The 21,129-nt window shown below is 43.2% G+C and overlaps 1 protein-coding gene across 7 annotated transcripts in view; it reads right to left on the bottom strand.

Annotated features, from left to right (window-relative positions):
* RBM33 (RNA binding motif protein 33) overlaps positions 1 to 21,129 on the bottom strand; it is a 185,594-nt gene that overhangs the window by 145,975 nt on the left and 18,490 nt on the right. For all 7 annotated transcript variants that reach the window (XM_075062195.1, XM_075062196.1, XM_032775613.2 and 4 more), the window contains exons 2-3: positions 15,787 to 15,865; positions 2,787 to 2,835 (exon numbers count right to left, since the gene is read on the bottom strand). In XM_075062195.1, coding sequence (XP_074918296.1) covers positions 2,787 to 2,835; positions 15,787 to 15,865 — 128 coding nt within the window. The remainder of the gene's footprint in view (positions 1 to 2,786; positions 2,836 to 15,786; positions 15,866 to 21,129) is intronic.

Genomic DNA, 21,129 nt, shown 5'->3' with positions numbered 1-21,129 from the left:
ATGGGAGTGAACATCATGTTACTGCCATTTCTTGAGGATACTAACTTGGGAGAGACAAATAACTGGAAAGACTCTAGAGAAGTTAGAAATATGGGCAAATAGGAAGGAGTTCAAAGAAGAGAAAAAAATTACTCAGGCATATGTAATTTTTGCTGCACTTCTCTGAACTGCTTCCAGTTTGTCAGCCGTGCTATCAACTGTTCTATTTATCTGTAACAATGAGTTACTAACTAAAAGAGCTAACTACACATAGCTTGGCTAAGCGACAGTATTCCAAACCTCCCAAAGTAGTAAAAGTTATACGAAGGTGGGTTTAGCTATAAATAATGGGATGAGATTAAGAAGAAACAATTTAGGCTTAATATCAGTGAAACAACTTCTCAAAAGATTTATTACTAGGCTGTTGAATAGTATCTCACAGAAAGTGGTGGGAGTCCTGTCACTTAAAAAATTTAAAATAAGACTGCACAAAGCACAACAATAGGTACTCCTGTGGGCATTCTATGCCAAAAAGTTGAAAATTCTGCACACAATATTTTAAAACTCGGCAAATATTATTTGTCAAAATAACACTACATAATCACACCATTTTCAATTATTTTGGTAATTTGGTAACAATACAGACACACACAAAATTTCCCCCAAGAGCAGAGAGTTAAAGAACCCCCTATGACAACCCAGTTCCTGTTTCTCTGCCACCTTCCCTCTCCCGAAGTCCAATTGCAGGACCCCCGCCCCAGCACAGACACACACACACACCCCGAGTCCTCGGATCCAGAGGGAGAAAAAGCCTGATGCTCAGTCCCAGGGTTGCACAGAGTTTTGTGCGTGCTGCCTTCTCCTTTCCTCAGGGCATTCTGGGAACTGCAGCTGCCAGAAACTCTTCAGCTCCCTCCCCCTCCCTCCGACAGTGTCTTCTATACACGAGCTGGGCTCTGCCGAGTCCAGCAGCCCCTACTGACAGTTAACAGCACTGCAGCCCACTTCTATGGGGGAAAGGAAATTCTGCACGCATGTTAATTTCTGCAAAATTCTGCATTGCACAGTGATGCAGAATTTCCCCAGGAGTAAGTAGGTAACTTTGAAAAGAAATCCTGCATTGCCTGTATGATAGATTAGAATTTATTCATATTTGGATTAATTTATTTGTCTAACTCCAACCATTCTGAAAGATGTTTTTTCAGCAATTTATTATGGCAAGGATTTCCTATGTAGGTATTATTCCTACTATCCTAAACAATTTTAAAATAATGGAATTAAACTAACATTTATGGTGCAAACCACTAAAAATGCACACAAAGAAAGCCAATTTGCCAATGGTACTTGGTCTGTTTAACAGGAAGTTATATCATAAAATCTATCCTCCAGTGTGAGTAAAATGTTCAGAAAACAATTTCTCTTTTTCATTTTGTTTACTTAGTATTTAACAGAGTAGCTTCCTCTTCTTTTATTTTCTCTTCCTATTTTCTGAGGAGAAGACCCACTTTCTCCAGCAGACAGAGTAAGCCTGCTGAAGGAAGTAAAATCTGGTTTTGGCACATCACAGGAAGTTTTGTTTTGGGAATGGGTCTCTCTCTTCAGGAGTTAGGAGTCTGTGATGCAGGAGGGAGGAACCCTAGACATTCAGTACTCCTCGCAGCCCTCCTTATTGGAATCTGACCTTTCAGCACCATCTGTCCCCCAGTAACTGGCATTACGGATTTTCCTACTGTGGGAAGGACAAAGCCATTGCCTAGTAGTTGCCCCATGCACAGAAAGAAGTGGAAGTGGCTATAAGCCTTGGCTGCTGCCTGCCTTCCCCCTACCCCGTGCATCCCTGATAGAGAAGAGCTGCAGTTCACTGGTTGAAGAAGCTGCACTGGTATCTCAGATTGGAAGGAATCAATAAGGACAGGACTGTTGGAATGGGTCTCAGGGCTTGTCAATACTTACAGCTAAATCAGCACTACTGCAATGGCAGAGCACTTTCCCTTCAACGTCTGTACTCCACCTCTCAGAGGCAGAAGGTAAGCTGGCGGGACAGTGTCTCTCGTCGATACAGTGCAGTGTGGGAGTTATGTCCAATTCAGTTATGTAACTTACGTAACTGAAGTCGACATAACTTAGGTCAACTTACAGCTTTAGTGTAGCCAGCCCTCGGGAAGGGAAGACAGGAATGTTGGGTAGCATCAGGGAAGTGTTGTTTTTGCACTGCTTAAGTGACAGAATAAGCCAAGAGAAACTAGTGTTGAGAACTACCTCTCTGGACTGGTCAGTAGAACTGGGTGGAGAACAGTAATTCCATTTCACAAAGGATTGGTTCTGTTTTGATGTAGAACAAAACCAAAACATTTAGAAATTCTCTGCAAAAGGGAATGAAGCCCTGGGGCAATCTGCAAGGCAGGGTACCCTAGTCACAGACACTGAAAGCACTGGGGTTAAGAGGAACTTAGTCGAAACTGAACCATCTCTGCGAAACATTTCAATTTTTTTCCCCCTATTGAAAGTTGTTGTTGGAATTTCTCCAACCACTTTTACTGTTTAGATGATATAGGTGATATTAATATATGTATACATTTAAAAGGTCTGCTATTGTTTGTACTGTTTTTCACAGTAGACTGCAAGAATTGTTCTGGTGTTCTTTTAGATTTCTGTATTTAAGTTGATTTTACCCAGATAAATAGAATACCCTGGATCATTTACAAATGGTCATATAACATGATAGCATGAGTTGAGAGTGAAATATAGGTTCACATTTAAAATTGTAATGAATTATTGGACATATATGAAACACGCTTATTTCTTACCTTTTTGCCAGTAAGCAAATCCTCTCCAAGCAAATCATCTTCAAGTTCACTGGAAAATACAAGCGAATATTAAGAGTACCCATGTCACACACATGAAGTAAAATATATTTTTACTGGAATCATTATTCAATACAGAAATTTCAACATCGGTCAGAGGAGAATTGTTACTGAATCAACAATGCTTTTTATTTGATAAAATATACAGCACATTAATATGACAACTCAGGAAAGAGGTTTACATTATGCAAGGGATAGGCACCGAACTTCTATCTTAAGGAAGGGTGGATGTTTTCAGGATGTTGGAGTCTTTTATAAGCCTTCTTTCCCAAGACAGCCAAATCACAGTACTCAAATCCAATTCTCTACATGTGGATATCTTCATGCCTTTCATCTCTTAATTCTACTTGATTAAGCCACTAAGGAGGCACAAAGAAGTTAACATTCCTGGAAGTCCATTAGACCCAGTATGAACAGCTGAAGAGTGAGAAGAACTTACATTTGGAGGGTAAGAAAAATCCTGTGGAAAAAGACTCCTCCCCTTTCAAGAGATTTGTTCAAAGCTGGGAGAGCGTTTGAATGCTTTTGAGGGATAGCTCAGTGGTTTGAGCACTGGCCTGCTAAACCCAGGGTTGCAAGTTCCATCTTTGAGGGGGCCATTTAGGGATCTGTGGCAAAAATCTGTCTGGGGATTGGTCCTGCTTTAAGAAGGGGGTTGGATTAGATGACCTCCTGAGGTCCCTTCCAACCTTGATATTCTATGATCTCTACTAAAATGCATCTCCCCCTGATATCTACACTAAAATGCAGCTCCCCCGATATAAGTCACCCACTACACTGACTTTACTCCACCTTCATGAGAGGAGTAGTGCTTCGGTCGAGGTAGTTAGGATGAGACAGTGTCCATGTAGACATTGCATTGCTTACGTTGCCTGACAGCTGTCAGCACCCTGGACAGCAGGGCTCCAACTGTCAGCAACCCACAATGTCCCATGCTGACAGTTAAATCAGTGGACACACTCCTGGTGAGAGCAAGCACTGCTGACAGAAAGAGATAGTGTGGACATGAAAATCCGATTTAATTACTGCAGTGGCTGTAAGTTGAGGTAACTTAAGTTGACTTAATTTTGTAGTGTAGACTTGCCCATAACCTTTCTTCCATAACTAAGTTCTGGGCTGCCCACAAACAACCACTTTTGCAGGTGAGAAACTTTAGGGTCCTTGCTAGATCTGCCCAGATCTTTTCGGTGGCATAAAGAACAAGGCGGAGAGACAGTAACATGTATATCCCAAAACACAATAGAAGGGAACTGAAGTTCCCATTCTGTAAGTGTCAATATTACGATCTCCAAGTCCTGATTCTCAAGGTTTGCATAAAGGATTCAGAATATGCCTTAGTGTTAAGGAATAAGAATCTACCGTTAGATGTATGGCAAGCAGAGCTTGAAGAGACAACTCATTTTTACTGATTTCCTTTGTGGGAAAAGGTGACAGCCCATAAATTACAGTAAAGTAAGTGTGGGATATATAAACAGGGAGGTAACTAAGGATGCTCAACGACCAAAGTAGAACATTCATTTTAATATTTAATCAAGCCCATAGTGAAATGGTTAAGCACTTGCCATTTTTCCAATTTATTTGCCAGTAAGTCTAGCTGCAGATCCAAATTACACCTGCTAGATCTGAAAATTGGTTGGGAATATGGAATAGGTATTTCAACACAGATGAAGCCCAATGAAAATTCCAGGATTAGCGCTGGTACCTCTTAGAAAAGGATAAGATATGTTTTGGTGGTTAGTTTTACTGCCTGACAATGTTCAAAAAATATTCTTAAATGTCAAAAGATGAGGAAGAGGAGATTTCAGTTCAGCAATAAATAGGAAGGGATTATCAGCACACAACATTTAATTATGCTTGCTGTTCTCAAACTTCATCCCATGTATATTAACAAACTGATTGCTAAAGGTTCAGTAGCAATATCAAACAAGAGTGGGTATAGGAGATACCTGTCTCGTGCACCCTCAGTAAAGTAACCAGACATTAGGTCCCTTTATGCACAGAGGAAGAAACCTCTGTAAAGGAAATGGATCCAGTATAATTTAAATCCAACCCTCATCATGGAGGCAAGTGTTTCAAAAAGGCACTGTTAAAATTCTAATGGGAAACAATTTTCCAGAATTGTGTCTTATTTTGCATTCTGGATTACTCCCTCTCTCTCTTCCAAAGTAATAGAGGTTCTCTAAGTCCTCGTTACCATGTTCCAATATCCAAGGAAGGGTAAGGTAATCTAAGAATTCAAAAGGGCTTTACGGTGGGGGGGATGGGGTTAGGCCAAGTAGCGACCCAAAATGGAGGAAGCCATGGGGGTAGACTATGGGAGATGATCAAAACTACCAGAGGTTACATGCCGGGGGGGTTAGGGTTACCAACTTTCTAACTGCACAAAACCGAATGCTCCCACCCTGAGGCCCTGCTCCTGCCCCGCCCCTTCTGAGGCCCCAGCCCCCCACTCGCTCTGTCTCCCCTCCCTCTGTCGCTTGCTCGCTCTCCCCCACCCTCACTCACTTTCACCAGGCTGGGGTAGGGGGTTGGGGTGCAGGGGTGAGGTGAGGGCTCCAGCTGGGGGTGCGATCTCTGGAGTAGGGCCGAGGGGGAAGAGGACTGATAGCACAAGACCCACCACCACTGGGCGAGGAGTGGGGGGCAGGAACCCACAGCCCTGGCCTGAGCTTCAGCCTCCGACAACTGAAGCCAAAGAAGTCAGGGAGGAATCCATAACTGCTGTGACCTCCATGACTAAATCGTATCCTTAATCTTGAAATAATAAGCACCTGGTAGTAACTACAATAAAAAAAATAGTCCAATTTGTATGAACAAAGCAGATCACAGCTGTACTGTTCAATTAATGCTGGCAAGTTACTGCTTCATATAATTAAAATATAAAATGAAATAAAATAAATTCAAGAAGCACAATGAAGAGGCTATCTACCGTTAAAGAAATGGATTAGCTCTCCTCAAAACCTGAACCTTATATACCTTAACTCCTCACCAAAAAAATTAGTGTTTCCCCATTATTTAAAAACAAAAGAACAAAAAAAAGCTTCATTATAAGTGGAGTTTCACCATAAAAAGAGGCTCATGGCAAAGAGTGCCCTCATTTCCATCACAAAAACAGCAGCACAATGCTTCTTAAAACCCAGCAGTTACAGTGGCAGTTGTGGGGTGGGATAGGAAGAAGTATTGGCCAACCTCTAGAAGGTCACCTAGTCACTCTCAGTGGAAGACAATTGTAGTGAAAATAAATCAGATCTTCTCACTATCTACTAAAAGCAAAAGGCAGCAAAATGCGGAATATTTGATTCCTATTCGCCTTCTCTCTCACAAGGCTGAGAGAGCTCCCTCCTTCCTCTGCTGAGCAATAGCAGAAGGGGAGATAATTACTGTGGAAGGCAAGTAAAAGTTAGGTGACAACTGCTGCACTTCTACGGCATTAGCTCAAAGGAAACTGCTTAGCCTGGTCTACACTATAAAGTTAGGTCAACATAAGCTGCCTTGCATCAACCTAGTTGTGCAGGTGTCTACATTTAAATGTCTACCACCAATTACACTGACATAGTAACAGCACCTCCCATTCATGGAGCAGCTGCAAACAGTGGAGTGCTGCTTCTGGGCCTGAGAAATGAATGCTGACCAGTGGGATTGCATCATAATGCAAGTGTGGGGTAACAAACTGCAGAACTTTTGCATGAGCAAGGCCCCATTCTTGGATTTGTGTGTCAAGTCTTCCCCCAGACCTCCAGCACAGGAACACAAAAATGAGAGCAGTTTTGTCAGTGGAGAAGTGAGTGGCGATCACACTGTGGATACGTGTAATGACAGATTGGCCGTTAATTGTCTCCTCTGTGCAGAATTGTGACTCTTAGCAATGTGCAGGACATAATGGATGGATTTGCAGAAGTGGGGTTTCTGAACTGCTGTGGAGTGGTAGACAGCACACACATCCCTATTTTGGTACCAGACCACCTTGTGTGATAGACCCAAGCCAGCTGGGAACAGCAGAGTAGTAGAAGGGAGATATACTGGCCACTGGATAAGCAGTTTTCTGTTCCCTGAGTGACCAGAGCAGGGGCTGCTCCAGGCTAATGAGAACACCTGACTCCAATTAACCTGCTAAGAGTCAGGTGAGGCTGTTAAGCACTTGACTCTAATTAAGGCCCTGTGATGCTATAAAAGGGCTCACTCCAGTCAGGCCAGAGGGAGCCAGAGGAGAGGAAGTGCGTGTGAGGAACTGGGAGCAAGAGGTGTGTAAGAAGCTGAGAGTGAGTAGTCATACTGCCGGAGGACTGAGAAATACAAGCGTTATCGGACATCAGGAGGAAGGTCTGGTGGTGAGAACAAAGAAGGTGTTGGGAGGAGGCCACGAGAAAGTAGCCCAGGGAGTTGTAGCTGTTGTGCAACTGTACAAGGAGGCACTCTAGACAGCCGCAGTCCACAGGGCCCTGGGCTGGGTGAGTAGAGGGCAGGCCTGGGTTCCTCCCAAACCTCCCAACTCCTGATCAAACGCAGGAGGAATTGACCTGGACTATGGCTTCTACCAGAGGGCAAGGTCTCTAGGCTGTTTCCTGACCCACAGGGTGAATCTGTGAAGTGAACCAATCCGCCAATAAGCGCAGGAGCCACCAAGGTAGAAAAGGAACTTTGTCACACTTGCCACAGAGTACATCAATAGAAAGGGCTATTTTACTATGGTTATGCAAGTGCTGGTGGATCACCTGCAATACTTTATCGAGATATGCTTATGGGAAGGGGGTAGGTTTAGAAGATAAAATAAAAAAAGAGCAAGTTAAAAATCACTTAGAAAAGTTAGATGCCTGCAAGTCACCAGGGCCTGATGAGATGCATCCTAGAATACTCAAGGAGTTAATAGAGGAGTATCTGAGCCCTCATAGCTATTTATTTTTGGAAAGTTCAGGGGAGACGGCAAGAGATTCCAGAGACTGGATAAAGGGCAATATAGTGCCCATCTATAAAAAGGGAAATAAGAACACCAGGAAACTACAGACCAGTAGTTTAACTTCTGTGCCAGGGAAAATAATGAGCAAGTAATAAAGAAATCATCTGCAAACACTTGGAAGGTGGAGGTATAGGAATAGCCAGCATGGATTTGGTAAAGAACAAATCATGTCAAACCAATCTGATCGCTTTCTGGATAGGAATAACGAGTCGTTGTGGATAAGGGAAAGCGGTGGATGTGGTAACCTAATTTAAGTAAGGCATTTGATACAGTCTCGCATGATATTCTATCGATAAGCTAGGCCCAAATACCAATCTAGATAAAGGATACTATAAGTAGTGCATAACTGGCTGGATAACCGTACTCTGAGAGTAGTTATTAATGGCTCCCCAATCCTGCTGGAACGGTATAACAAGAGCGTTCCGCAGGGGTCTGTTTGGACCGGCCTCGTTCATATATCTTCATCAATGATTTAGATTGGCATAGAAAAAGTACGCTTATTAGTTTGCAGACGGTACCAAACTGGGAGGGATTGCAACTGCTTGGAGGACAGGGTCAAAATTCAAAATGATCTAGACAAATGGAGAAATGGTCTGAGGTAACCAGATGAAGTTCCATAAAGACAAATGCAAAGTGCTCCACTTAGGAAGGAACAATCAGTTTTCACACATACAGAACGGGAAGAGACTGTCTAGGAAGGAGTATGGCAGAAAGAGATTTAGGGGTCATAATGGACCACAAGCTAAATATTGAGTCAACAGTGTGATACTGTTGCAAAAAAGAGAAACGTGATGTCTGGGATGCATTAACAGGTGTGTTGTAAACAAGAGACAAGAATCATTCTTCCGCTCTACTCTGCGGCTGTTAGGCCTCAACTGGAGTACTGTGTCCAGTCTGGGCACCGCACCAAGAATTAGAATGGGCGTGAGAGGTGGAGAGAGGAGTAGAGATCTAGAGAAACGAAGGAATGATTAGAGGCCGAGAACGTGACCTGGTTGATATGGAGTAAAGAACGGGTTTAGTTAGTGTGGAAACGAGAAGACTGAGAGGGGAACATATAAGCAGTTTTCAGGTATCTAAAAGGGTGTCATCAGGAGGAGGAGAAATTGTTCACCTTAGCCTCTAATGATAGAACAAGTAGCAATGGGCTTAAGCTGCAGCAAGGGAGATTAGGTTGGACATTAGGAAAAAGTTCCTAAACTATCAGAGTAGTTAAAACACTGGAATAAATTGCCTAGGGAGGTTGTGGAATCTCCATCTCTGGAGATATTTAAGAGTAGGTTAGATAAATGTCTATCAGGGATGGTCTAGACAGTATTTGGTTCTGCCATGAGGGCAGGGGACTGGACTCAACGACTTCTCGAGGTCCCTTCCAGTCCTAGAGTCTATGAATCTATAAGATCAATGTTGCCTGGTCAGGGAAGGTGCATAATGCTTGTATCTTTAAGAACCGAGGACAGTTCATAAAACTACCAGCAGGGACCTTCTTTCCTGAACAGCCGATTACTGTTGGCGATGTTGAACTGCCAGTAGTGTTTTGGGGGGACCCAGCCTACCCCTCACTCCCCTGGCTGAAGAAGCTGTACACCAGCCACCTCAATAGCACCAAAGAAAAGATTCAGCTACTGTTTTGGCAGGTGGAGAATGACAGCTGAATGTGCTTTCGGTAGGTTGAAAGGTGCTAGTGCTGTTTACTTACAAGACTGGACCTCAGATAGAAAATTATCCCAGTTGTTACAGCTGCCTGCTGTGTCCTGCATAATATCTGTGAAACAAAGGGGAAGAGTTGCCACTGGGGCGGAATGCAGAGGTGGAGTGCCTGTCCGAGTTTGAACAGCCAGACACAAGGGCCATCAGAAGAGCTCAGTGTGGAGCTCTATGGCTCAGGGAGGCTTTGAAAGAGCACTTCAACAGAGAGCCACAATAATAGGTTGTGGTGTACTGTGCTCTATCTGGCCCTGCAGTTTGGGGGCCTGTTACAAATTACGTGGTGCTTGCTGCACATCTATCAATATAACACTGACAATGTGCCTATTAATTTTATGGTGCTTGCTGTTTATGATTTAGGCTGTTTGCCACTGATCCCACGAGTTGTCACAGTGTACAATACTGGCTGTGTGGGTGCTTTCACTACTTTCAGGCATTCTCCAACATATGCTGGGAACTAATAATGATGAATTATTTTCCTAACAATTCAGTTTTATTTACTTATGAAAACACCTCCAAAAAATTCTTTTCAAGTTAAAAGCAAATACATTAAATCTTAAAATGTATGAATCACAGAACTTAAAGAACAGAAAGGAATATTTATTTCAATTTTAGCTACACATGCATCAAGCGTGGCACTCACAGGTCACTGTATGTATATTGTCCTTAATGTCTGCCAGTGTGGAGCTGTAGGGATAGGGAGATGCCCCTGGTGCCATGTGAAATGTTGGCAGAGGGGAGTATGCAGGGATGTGCTATATTGGAGTTCTCCATGGACTGCACAGGAAGGTGAGCCTGGGATTGTTGAAACTATAGGTCTGCAAGAGTCTGCAGCATCCGTGTTTTCTCCTGGAGAAATCCCATTACTTCTTGGTGCATCTCCCTCTCCTTTTCCTGCTGGCACTCTTGAGCTTTTCCTCTGTCCACTCTTTCCCTCTCCATACAATCTGCAATATTCATCTTCCGGACCCTCTCTTCACTGTCTGATTCAGAACTGACTTGCAGAACATATCATCCCAAGTCCTCTTCTTTTTCCTCCTTATCTGGCTAAGGTGTTCTTTGGCTGAGGAGTGGGAATCCCCCAACAGCAGCAGCCACAGATAAAACATACAGAGATACTTCATCATTATAGTCGCAAATGGAAAGCGAAAGGTAAGATTTGGAACTACCTTCCCTTGCTCCCCTAAATTTTTAAAAAAAGACATGCTTATTGACAGTTTGGCTTCAGAGTACTTGTACTCGGCAGCTGTGGTGAGTATGGCCTGTCAGGGATATGAGAAACGAGGAGGGATATGCATGAAATTGAATACAGGGCAATGGCACTGAATAGTGGCAGTATTTCCCATAGGTGGTGGTGATTTTAGCTGCTATCTCACTCGTGAGGGTAACAAAAGCACAGAGAGTACAGCTGCTGCAGGCATCCTGAAGCCACCCAGGCTTGTATGCTGCTAGTCTGTTTACTGCTTTGATGCCTTCTGAAGACATTGTTGATTGACGTGGGAAAGTGTACTACCGCAGAGGAAGAAATAAGGCAGCCCCTTAGAAATCTTTGGGAGAGGATTGCTGTGTACCTCCATGGAAGTTTCATCGAGCTCTCTCAGAACGATTCAAAGGACATCCTCCTGAGAGATAAACAAACTGTTCCTCATGCCCCCCACCCCTGGCCTAACTCTATAGGGACAAAAAGCAGATAAAAGCTCTAGCTCTTTGTTGTACCACTATCTTTTCTCATACAACTAGATTAATGAAAAGTCAGTAGCTGTGTCCTAAGTCGGGAAACAAATTAACAAATTTAAGCAAGGTTCCTTCTTCGGCATGAGGCTTGCCTATGCTCAACTGCACTGCAGTGGAGTCTCAAACAGGTGCTGGATTGCGGCATAGCTAGACCTTCCAGTTGCATGTCACCCTCCTCTTCCTCCTCCACTTTCTCCCTATCCATGTCAGGACCCTGTAACTGGGGACTCTTCAGAGCTATCCATGGTGGCGTGTGGGGTGATGGTGGGATCTCTCCCCCAATTATTGCATGCAACTCTTTGTAAAAGTGGCAGGTCATGACATGGCATTGAATCAACTGTTGGCCTCCTTGTCCTCCTCATGTGCCTGCTAGTTTCTTCACTTCCACATGGGACTGCTGCTGATCTCCATCAGACCCCTTCTCCTGCACCTCCTGTGCAATCTTCTCATAGACGTCCATGTTTTTACCGCTAGTCCATAGCTGTGCTTTCACAGCCTCTTCTCCCAACAGACCCAGGAGATCCAATATCTCCTGTGCAGCCCAGTCTGGAACATGGAGCCAGCTGGGCAGTTTCACACAACAGTGGAAAGTTGGTAGGTGTGCTTGCCAAGATGGACAATTGGGAAAAGGCATTTCAAAATTTGCAGGGTTTTAAAGGCTTCTGGTCACCATAACCTGTGGGCAGTGGAGTTAACAATTGTGACCAGAGTGGTCAGTGTTGGGCATTGTGGGACAGCTGCTGGAGGACTGTTAGGGTTGACATAGGTAATTCAGTGTCTTCACTTGTGCTACGTCAACCCCAATACATTGACCACGGCTCAGCGCTGTTTAGTGTTACTATGTCAGTGTAATGGAGAAATTACATTGGCGGTAGACATTTTAAGTGTAGATACATGCACAACTAGGTTGATGCAAGGTGGTCTCCTGAACCTCAGCGGGAGATTATTCTCAAATAAAGAGAAAGGGGAGCAGAGGCCCCAAATTCTCTCTCCCTTCATCGCTACATCAACCATACCTGAAGGACAAGGAAATTAACACTGAACTGGGGCGGGGGGAGGGAGTGGAAGGAGAGGAGGACTACTAGAGCATGTGGTGAGAGAAACTTCGGCTTTTAGTTGCACTTTACCTTTTATTTCATTATAACCAATTCCGACTTTTTATGCCTTATTACTTGTAATTACTTAAAATCTTTTTTTTGTTGTAGTTGTTAAACTCATTTTATTGTTTTATCTAAACGTGTGTGTGTTTGGACTGAAGTGTTTGAGAAACTCCATTTGAGATCAGGTTTGTGCACATCTATTAATGAAACGATGGACTTTATATGAGCTTGTACTGTCCAGGAGAGTACTGGGCAATACAAGATGCACATTTCTGGGAGAAAGTCTGGGACGGGGTGTTTGCTGGTGTTGCCCAAAGTATAATTCATGGGTGGTTGGCTGTAACACTCATATAGTACAGCTGGAGAGATTTACATGCTGGAGGCTGTGTTGGGGCAGATCAGGAGTTGTTGCTCTCACAGTGAAGTAGTGTAGAAGGCACACCAGGTGGGAGAATTGAGGGAACACAGCTGTTCAACAGACCAGACCAGAGGTGAGCAAACTACGACCCACATCCGACCCGCGGGACTTTTCTCGCCGGCCCCTGAGCTGGCCCCTGGCCCCTCTCCTGCCGTTCCCTCTCCCCCGCACCCTCAGCTCACTGCGCCACCAGGCCCAATGCTTTGGGCAGCGAGCTCCTGGGGCAATGAAGCTGCAGAGCCTGGCCTGAACAGGTGCTCTGTGCTGCGCAGTGCGTGGCTGGCTCCAGTCAGGTGGCATGGCTGCCTGTCATGGTGCAGCTGCGCCACTAGCCACCGGTGCTCCAGGCAATGTGGTAAAGGGGAAGGGGGTTGGATAGGGGACAGGGGGTTCCGGTGGCAGTCAGCGAGAAGGGGTGGTTGAATGGGAAGAGGTCCTAGGGGGAAGGGGCGATCAATCAGGAAGGAGAGGAGGGGTTGGATGGAGTGACGGGAGGCAGTCAGGGGCAGGAGTTCCGGGGCCAGTCAGGGAGCGGGAGTGGGTGTGGGGGTGTGGATGGGGCAGCTGGAGGAAGTCAGGGGTGGGGGTTCCAAGGCGGTCAGGGGATAAGGAGAAGGGGTGGTTGGATGGGGGGGGAACAGTCAGTAAGGAGAGGGGGGCAGATGGGGGGGGGGGCGAGTAAGGGGTCAGGGGTCTGGGGCAGTCAAGGGACAGGAGAGTTGGGAGTGGAATGGGCAGGGTTCGGGGGGGGGGGGGGGCGTGAGGGAACAAGGCATTTGGATGGGGCAGGAGTCCTGGGGGGCCGTCGGGTGAGAAGCAGGGGAATCGGATGGGGGCGGGGACTGGGCCACGCCTGCCTGTTTGGGGAGGCGCAGCCTCCCCTAACCAGCCCTCCAAACAATTTCTGAAACCCGATGTGGCCCTCAGACCAAAAAGTTTGATCATCTCTAGTCCAGACTGTACCCTGGGGAATGTCACAGCAGGTTCATGGAATTTTCAACACAGGCACAAAAATTATGGGATAGAGAAGACTCTAAGGGGTGTAGAAAGTTGTATGATGGGAACTTGACCTACAGTCCCAGTCACCCCTGCATGACTTGTTTCTGCCCCACCATGCATTGCTAAAACGTCCCAAAAGACATTACGCTGGACAGTAAAGTTTTGTACACTGCGATGCCTACCCATAGTGCACTGCACTGTGCATCAAAAGAAGCAGTTCTGGTGACTATGCACAGCGCTGATGCAAGGAGCCAAGAATGCATGCACACAAGCGATATACTAACTTTAGCAGCTTTATGCCGACGTAACTTGCGGCAGCAAAAGTTTGTAGCCTAGACATGTCCTTAGAGTGGATAAAAATTGTACTGTAAACAGAGTAAAAGATCAGACAAAAGCATTAAATCAATTAGGGACTTTGATTAGACTCTACATCGGTTTTACTATACTAAATGTCTGAACAAATCACCATGCTACCAGCATGGAAGAGAAAGTGTAAACCTTTTTGGCAAGTAGTTTGACAAGTGTAGTTGGATTGTAGGACTCGATACAAAAGAACACAGCTTTGCTTCCCAACTAAGGGTATGTCTACACTGGCAAGTTTCTGCGCCACAAGTTATACCACTTTTAATAAAACACTGGAATTAAACCGCTCTTGCGTGTCCACACCGTGCTCCTTGTGATGCTGGAGCGCATCCACATTAGCAGCTTTTGCAACGGCAAAGACAGCAGTGCACTGTGGTAGCTACCCCACTGTACAACTGGCTGCAGAGTGCTTTGGGAAGGGTTTGCAATGCCTCATGGGGCAGGCACAGCATCATATGATGCAGGTTTCCCAATCCCATTGTTCCATAGGCATCCTACTATATTGCCAGCTGCTTTTCAACTGAAGGGGGGGAGGTGTGGAGGAGAGTGAGAGACAAGGTGTGAGTGTGTATGGAGGGCGGGGAGAAAGACAGTGTGTTTCGGGGCCACACAGTATGTCAGCATGCTGTCTTGTAAGTTCAGACAGCGGCAGGAAGCAACCCGTCCTGAAGCAGGGGGAGGGGGAAACCCTGACATCAGCCCCTGCCTCCCTCCCTGGGCTCTCTGCAAAGCACTTTCTCTCACACACACAGACACATATCTCTGTGTTCAACAGCACAAGCATTCCACATTAATGGTTTGCTTTGTGTCCCAGATGGCTGTCAGAAACGGTGCTTTGAAAGGGGAGTGATGTATGTCTTCAGGGCAGCCAAGTTCAAAACAATGAGCAGAGTGGTAACTTGAGGCATTGTGGGACGGCTCCGGAGGCCAATTACAGCACAGAACACAATCAAGTGTCTACACTGGCAATAAAGCACTGGAGCCTCTGCACAAACAGCCTTACGATTCTCAAGGTGATTTTTTTGCAGCACTGCAACTGAGGAGTTTCTGTGCACAAAGTGTCTTGACAGTGTGTACACGCCCACAGTTTGAGCACAAAAAGGCTGCTTTACTGCACAGAAACTTGCCAGTATAGACAAGCCCTAAATTTGGTTACACTTTCAAATCTTTTCAATAGCTTTATATTTTTCAACAGAAAATCTAAAAGAAATCCACCCAACCTTCCCCCACCCCGACCAAAAAAAAAGAATGACTCAGATTAAAGACAATTTTTTTTTTTTTAAAGGTAGCCAAAGATCACAAGTTTTAACAGAAATTATCAGTTGTTTACGGCATATGCCTCCAAAGACTGGCTAAAATAGCTTTAAATATTCTGTGACTGAGAAGGTAAGTGTAGTCAGAAAGCTGATTGCAAAAACAGTTACATATATCCAACATTTAAAAAAAATCTATTCTATGCTGTATTGTAGCTGTTCATGCCTTCAGACTCTAAGCTTGTCAAGGCAGGTATATATGTTTGCCAACATTTAGCATCCACTGACAGACACATAGCTGCCAACAGCTTCATTAGTATCTGAATTTGCACTGTTTTAAGAATTAGAATACAAAATGGCACTCCAAGAAACTAAAGCAATGTAATACGTCTGACAATGGGAAAAAGTTAACTACCTGTCCCAGTCATCGTCTCCAGTTCTTCTTCTCCAAGACCTTTCTGCACCAGGCTTATCAAACTGATCAAAGTCATCATCTGTAAAGAAGAAGACTACATTAGATAGTTCTTATTGGAATATATATAGGAAGCGCAGAAGTTTTCTAATCCTGATGCAATGACTTGTTCTCTTTAGGAATTACAGTCCTACGCCTTTTTTGTTTTACAATTTTTCTCTAGTATTTGTTTAATTCAAAAAGTTAAGGTGTAGTTTGGTCTTAGTAAGGAAGTAGTAATAGTAAGATGTAGAGGTCTTATTGCTAATGAAGTTGAGACTGCAATATGGGGAAATCAAATGTAGGAAAGGATGTCAGCACATTGATTGAAAAGTTTACAAAGGGTCAGCCCACAAACAGAAAGTATGCTACGTCTGCAGTGAAACCAAATTTCAGACGGTAAAAAGTATTTAAACACTACCTAAAAAAGCCAAGTTGTGCTGACTGGTTATCAGGAAATATTTTGCTTTTTAAGTGAATTTGTTTGTAAGTGGTGAGAATTTGGCAACCTCGAAAACTGACGTTCTAAATTTATCCACAAAACAGGTGCAGCATGCAGCATTCAGACAATCTTCCCATAATGCCCAGCTAACATGTCTGACTTGTAACTTAGAGGGACCCCATCTCTTGTGAGGAGAGAAAAATCCATAGAGGGACCCCATCTCTTGGGAGGAGAGAATAATCCATTCCTCACCCCCAACTGGAATATGGTTATAGTATAAAAAAAGGCTACCACTAGAACTTTGGATTAACATGTTTTTTGTTTTAATGGCTTCTATAAGACAGGCGCCATTTTTACATAATCACTTTCCTGACTAGAATAAGTACAATTATTTGCCTCTTACAACAAAGGGGTACCAAATTAGGGCCAATCTCAGAATGATTTTTTGATGGTTTGGTTTGAAATAAGCCTTTAAAAACCTACACCTTTTCAGTTTCCACTTAGGATTTTGTGTGTTCAAGTCCATTCAACCAGGTATCCTTCTGTGACAATTCCTCCACCCAATGGCCAACCCTAGTTATCTTCCTTTTGTCTAATTTAAATGCAGGTTTCATTGACGACACTCATGGAAAACCCAAGGTGAGCATAAAAATAATGAAAACTCAGCTAAGGCAGTGATCACTAATACAACAGTATTCAAACTAAAATGGTAGTCACTATACATTCCCATGCCATTAAAATTGTTTGCAGTAGCTTGTGACCGAATGAAAGTCAAGTCATGCATGATGAGGTATAAAAGGCAAAAGGCATTGTTCTAGATTTCTTTTGGCAAAGAAACAATACATCATTTTTTAAGGTCCTAACGAAGGGAACTCAACTACTTAGCATATTAGTGCAACACTCCACATCCAAGCATAATATTTTTTCCTTCATAACATCCAAGATCCAGCTTTTTCTCTGCCCACACAGATAAAATGTTTGTCCAGGACTTCACATTATCTTGCTCCTTGACCACTAAAACCTCCTCCTTTCCAGCCTTACCAAATACCATCTTGATCCCCGTATAGTCAAATGCCGCTGCAGAAAACATTTTCCTGAATTACAGCTCCGATTATGTCATACTTTCTCCATTTTCCCCTGCTCACCATACATTCACAGGCATGGTCTACTCTACGCAGTTTTTATACGAATATAACTGTCAGTTGGGTGTGATTTTTTAACAACAGTTCTACAGGTACAGCGCCTAGCATGGGCACGTTATACTAATAAAAAGTTACCTTATACTAGTACAGATTATTCTGTACAAAAAGAGGAATAGGTTATACTGGTATAACCGTGCCCACTAAGGGGGAGTTATACTACTTTAACTATATCGGTATAGTTAAAGCACTAGAACCAACTTGTGTGTGTAGATAAGCCCTACGGCTCTTTGGGTCTTCACTCATCCTATTTCTTACAATGGTATGTATGCTGCCATCAACCTTTACTTCAGAATGGTCTACACTAGAAAAGGGGAAACTACACTGACAAATCCTCTCCTACTATAGATGCAGCTCTAATAAGCAAAAATAGGGTTTTTTGCCAGTACAGTTTATAGTGAACAAAATAAATTATACCAGTTTAAAAGTGCTTTTGTGATGTAACAATCTACACCAGAGCTTTTCCCGGCACAGAAGCATGTCAAAAAAAAAATTCAAAAAAATCACAGTCCTAATCAACATTACTATTCCAGCAAGAGTTTTCTACTGTAGACCTTGCCCTCAACTCTACCAGCCTTTATTATCCATTAGCCCCTCTATCACTCATCAGTATCCTCTAAATATCTTTGCACTTTCTCCCATGCCATCACTTATCCATTACAGGAACTCCTTGTAAAGATCCACAAAGCTACATTATCCTCTTTCAAATCTCTCATTAAAGTTTCCTGTGCCATGATTCTTACCAAAGACTCAACAATGGCTAGACACTGCTTATTACAAGAATTATGATTTTCACACTTATCTTGTGCCTCCCATATCTGTCTGTTGTAATCTCTCGTCGTTTCATGTATTTAGACTGTAATGTCTTTGGAGAAAAGGGACCTTACTTTCATTTCTGTACTATGCCTAGCGTAATACAAATAAATCTACAGACCAAAAGTGAGAGTTACAAATTACCATCGTACTATCAAAATTTGATTTAACACTTTGAAATGTATTGTTAGATGAGCCCATAAGAGGGTTACAAGTATTTGTGTAGTCAAGAATGGAGTCATGACAGAAATAAATTTAGGAACCCCTAGTGAAAAGCATTCATTTCTAACACTTATGGTTTGCAAGATATTAAACATCAAAGTGTTTGATTCATTGTATGACTAGTGTTATTTGGAGAATAGCAAGTCACAATCATGTAAATTTTTCATTTCTGAAGCTACAAAAATTTTAGTCCCCCGCCCCCCTCCTTTTTAGGCCTTTATATATCAGGAATTCATAATACAACCAAAAGTAAATGAACAAACGTTAGATGTGGATGATGCTCCCAGAGAAATTCTTATGAAGCAGTTCATGTTAATGTCAAGCATAGTTACCTGCCCATAAAATATAACATGTAAGAGGGAAAGAAAGCTCCCCAGCATCAGCAGTAGCACAAAAGACAAACTGTAAAAATGACGGTGGAGGGTGGGCGTGAGGTAATATCTTTTACTGGACCAACTTCTGTTGGTGAGAAACAAGCTGTCAAGCCACAGAGAATTCTTCTTCACATCTGAGAAAAGTAGTCCCAGTGTCACAGCAAAATGCAAGATGAAACGGATTGTTTAGCATAAGTAATTAGTACATATTGTAAGGTATCATTCAAGGTAGTGTAAGACTGACAGCCAAACATTTTCCACAACTCTCAGACAGCAGCAGAAAGAATTCACACACACAAAATAAACCGCAACCTGACAGGAAACCACAAGACCTGCTGCAAAAGTGGCCCCTACCAGTCCACATGCATGCTAGAGGCTCTCCTACAGTAGGTAGTGAGACAAGAAGATGACTCTCTCCATCTTCCCACCTCGCCACCGTGGATAACATCAGACACTTGATGCAAGGCTGAAAGATACTCACTAAGGACACCAGCGCTCTACATTAACTTTCACAGGTGGCAAGGGAAGAAAACAAGAAAATTTGTATGCTAAAACATACCAGGATTTCCCAACTGAAGGGTAGACTTAAAGGACATCAGCGGAAAAAAGTGGTCCATTGTTTGGTTCTGTATCGCTACAATAAGATAACAAAAGAAACCCGCCTATCAAAGAAAGAAGTCAGTGCAAAACTGCACACACACTGGCTGAAAGTCAGCCATTTTGTTAGATAAGTTTGATCTCCCTTTGGAATTGCCAACAATCCCTTAACATGCATTAAGGTTTCTTAACATAGTATGTTCATTTCACTGGCAATATTTTTCCTTGCATTACATTTTTCTAGTACATGGGAGCACTGTTGCATGCATTTGACAGTCGCATTTCCATAATTTGGTAGATTGATTAGTTTTTGATTCTGAGAGTTGTATAGCAGGTAATGTTTACAGATATTATCCTGCTTACAAGGGACAGCAAATCGTAAGGATTTTCTGAGGACAAGTTTTTAATATAGCAAGGAGATCTCATTTTTCTTTCCATATCTACTAGCTCCTTCTTCAAAAACCTTCACTAAAATACATAAAGCCTTGTTTACTAGGCTAAAATAAAAAATTGCCCTTTAAAGACTCCATTAGGGTGGTAGATAATCAGCTGTAAGATTGCATAGCAGTGTTCCTATAGTAATACCAATGCAGGCTAAGAAAAAGCTTGTCCTATATACTTGTTGTTAAAATGCAGTGTTCAAGCATTTCACTCGGATGAGATGGCTAAAACCTCTCATCCAAGCAAAACATTAGACCATACTGTCAAAGTTAGACTCAGGACTCAGTTTGTCAGACTGCTCTGTTTTATTAGCACAACACTCTGCTAACAACACCCAGATAATGTTAGCACCATGCAAGACACAAACTATCTTATTTACACAGATAAAAGGATGCCAACTAAACAAAGGAACAAAGAGAGCAAAACTGTAAAATTTACCTGGGGCACAGCATGCATATCCTACTTCCTTACTAACTCTTATCAATTTAAGGATACTACTTCACCAATGGCCCTTAAGTGGAGCAATTATTGCTTCCTTAATGTCTGCATTCCTGACACCTGGATTGCAGCATTTCAGCTCTTTTGCTTAAAGGTATACACAGCATTTCATTAATCCTTTTTATTTTTACAATACAATTCATTCTACTTTCACAATCCCTCCTTTTGGTCAAGCTACGCCATGACCAACATTTTCTGGGTTTCACATATTAACTGTTCTTTATCTCTTTGTTCATCAGCGATATTTAAAATCATCACATTAGCACTCTGTTTTGGGGCAGTCACCTGGGTGGCATGCCTTACACAATTTTGGATACAACAGGAGACTAACTGAAAACATACAAAAATTATTAGGATTCCAAACAGGCTAGTCAGGGATCCCTGAAACAACCAGTTTTCTATGCCAGATAAATTGAAAAGGTTACTTAGGCCATGGCTACACTTACATTTTTGCAGCGCTGGTTTTTTGAGTTAAAGCTTGTGGTGTAACAGTATGTGTACGACAGCTGCTGCTGTGTGTTTGGGCAGCACTTGCAGCAGTTGCAGCGCTCGTTGCGAGTGGTGCAATTGTGGGCAGCTAATCCACAGAGCACCATCGTCATTTTGGCTCAGTGCGGTTGTGGGAAGCAGACGGAAGAGGGACAGGTCCTCCGTTTTCTGTTCCAACGACCGTGCTGCAATCGCTTCCCCTTTTTGAGCCGTTTTGGGCATGCCTTGTGAG

This window comes from Chelonoidis abingdonii, chromosome 2 (assembly GCF_003597395.2).
Source record: "Chelonoidis abingdonii isolate Lonesome George chromosome 2, CheloAbing_2.0, whole genome shotgun sequence".
Lineage (NCBI taxonomy): Eukaryota > Metazoa > Chordata > Testudines > Testudinidae > Chelonoidis > Chelonoidis abingdonii.
This window is presented reverse-complemented; position numbering and strand designations above follow the sequence as displayed.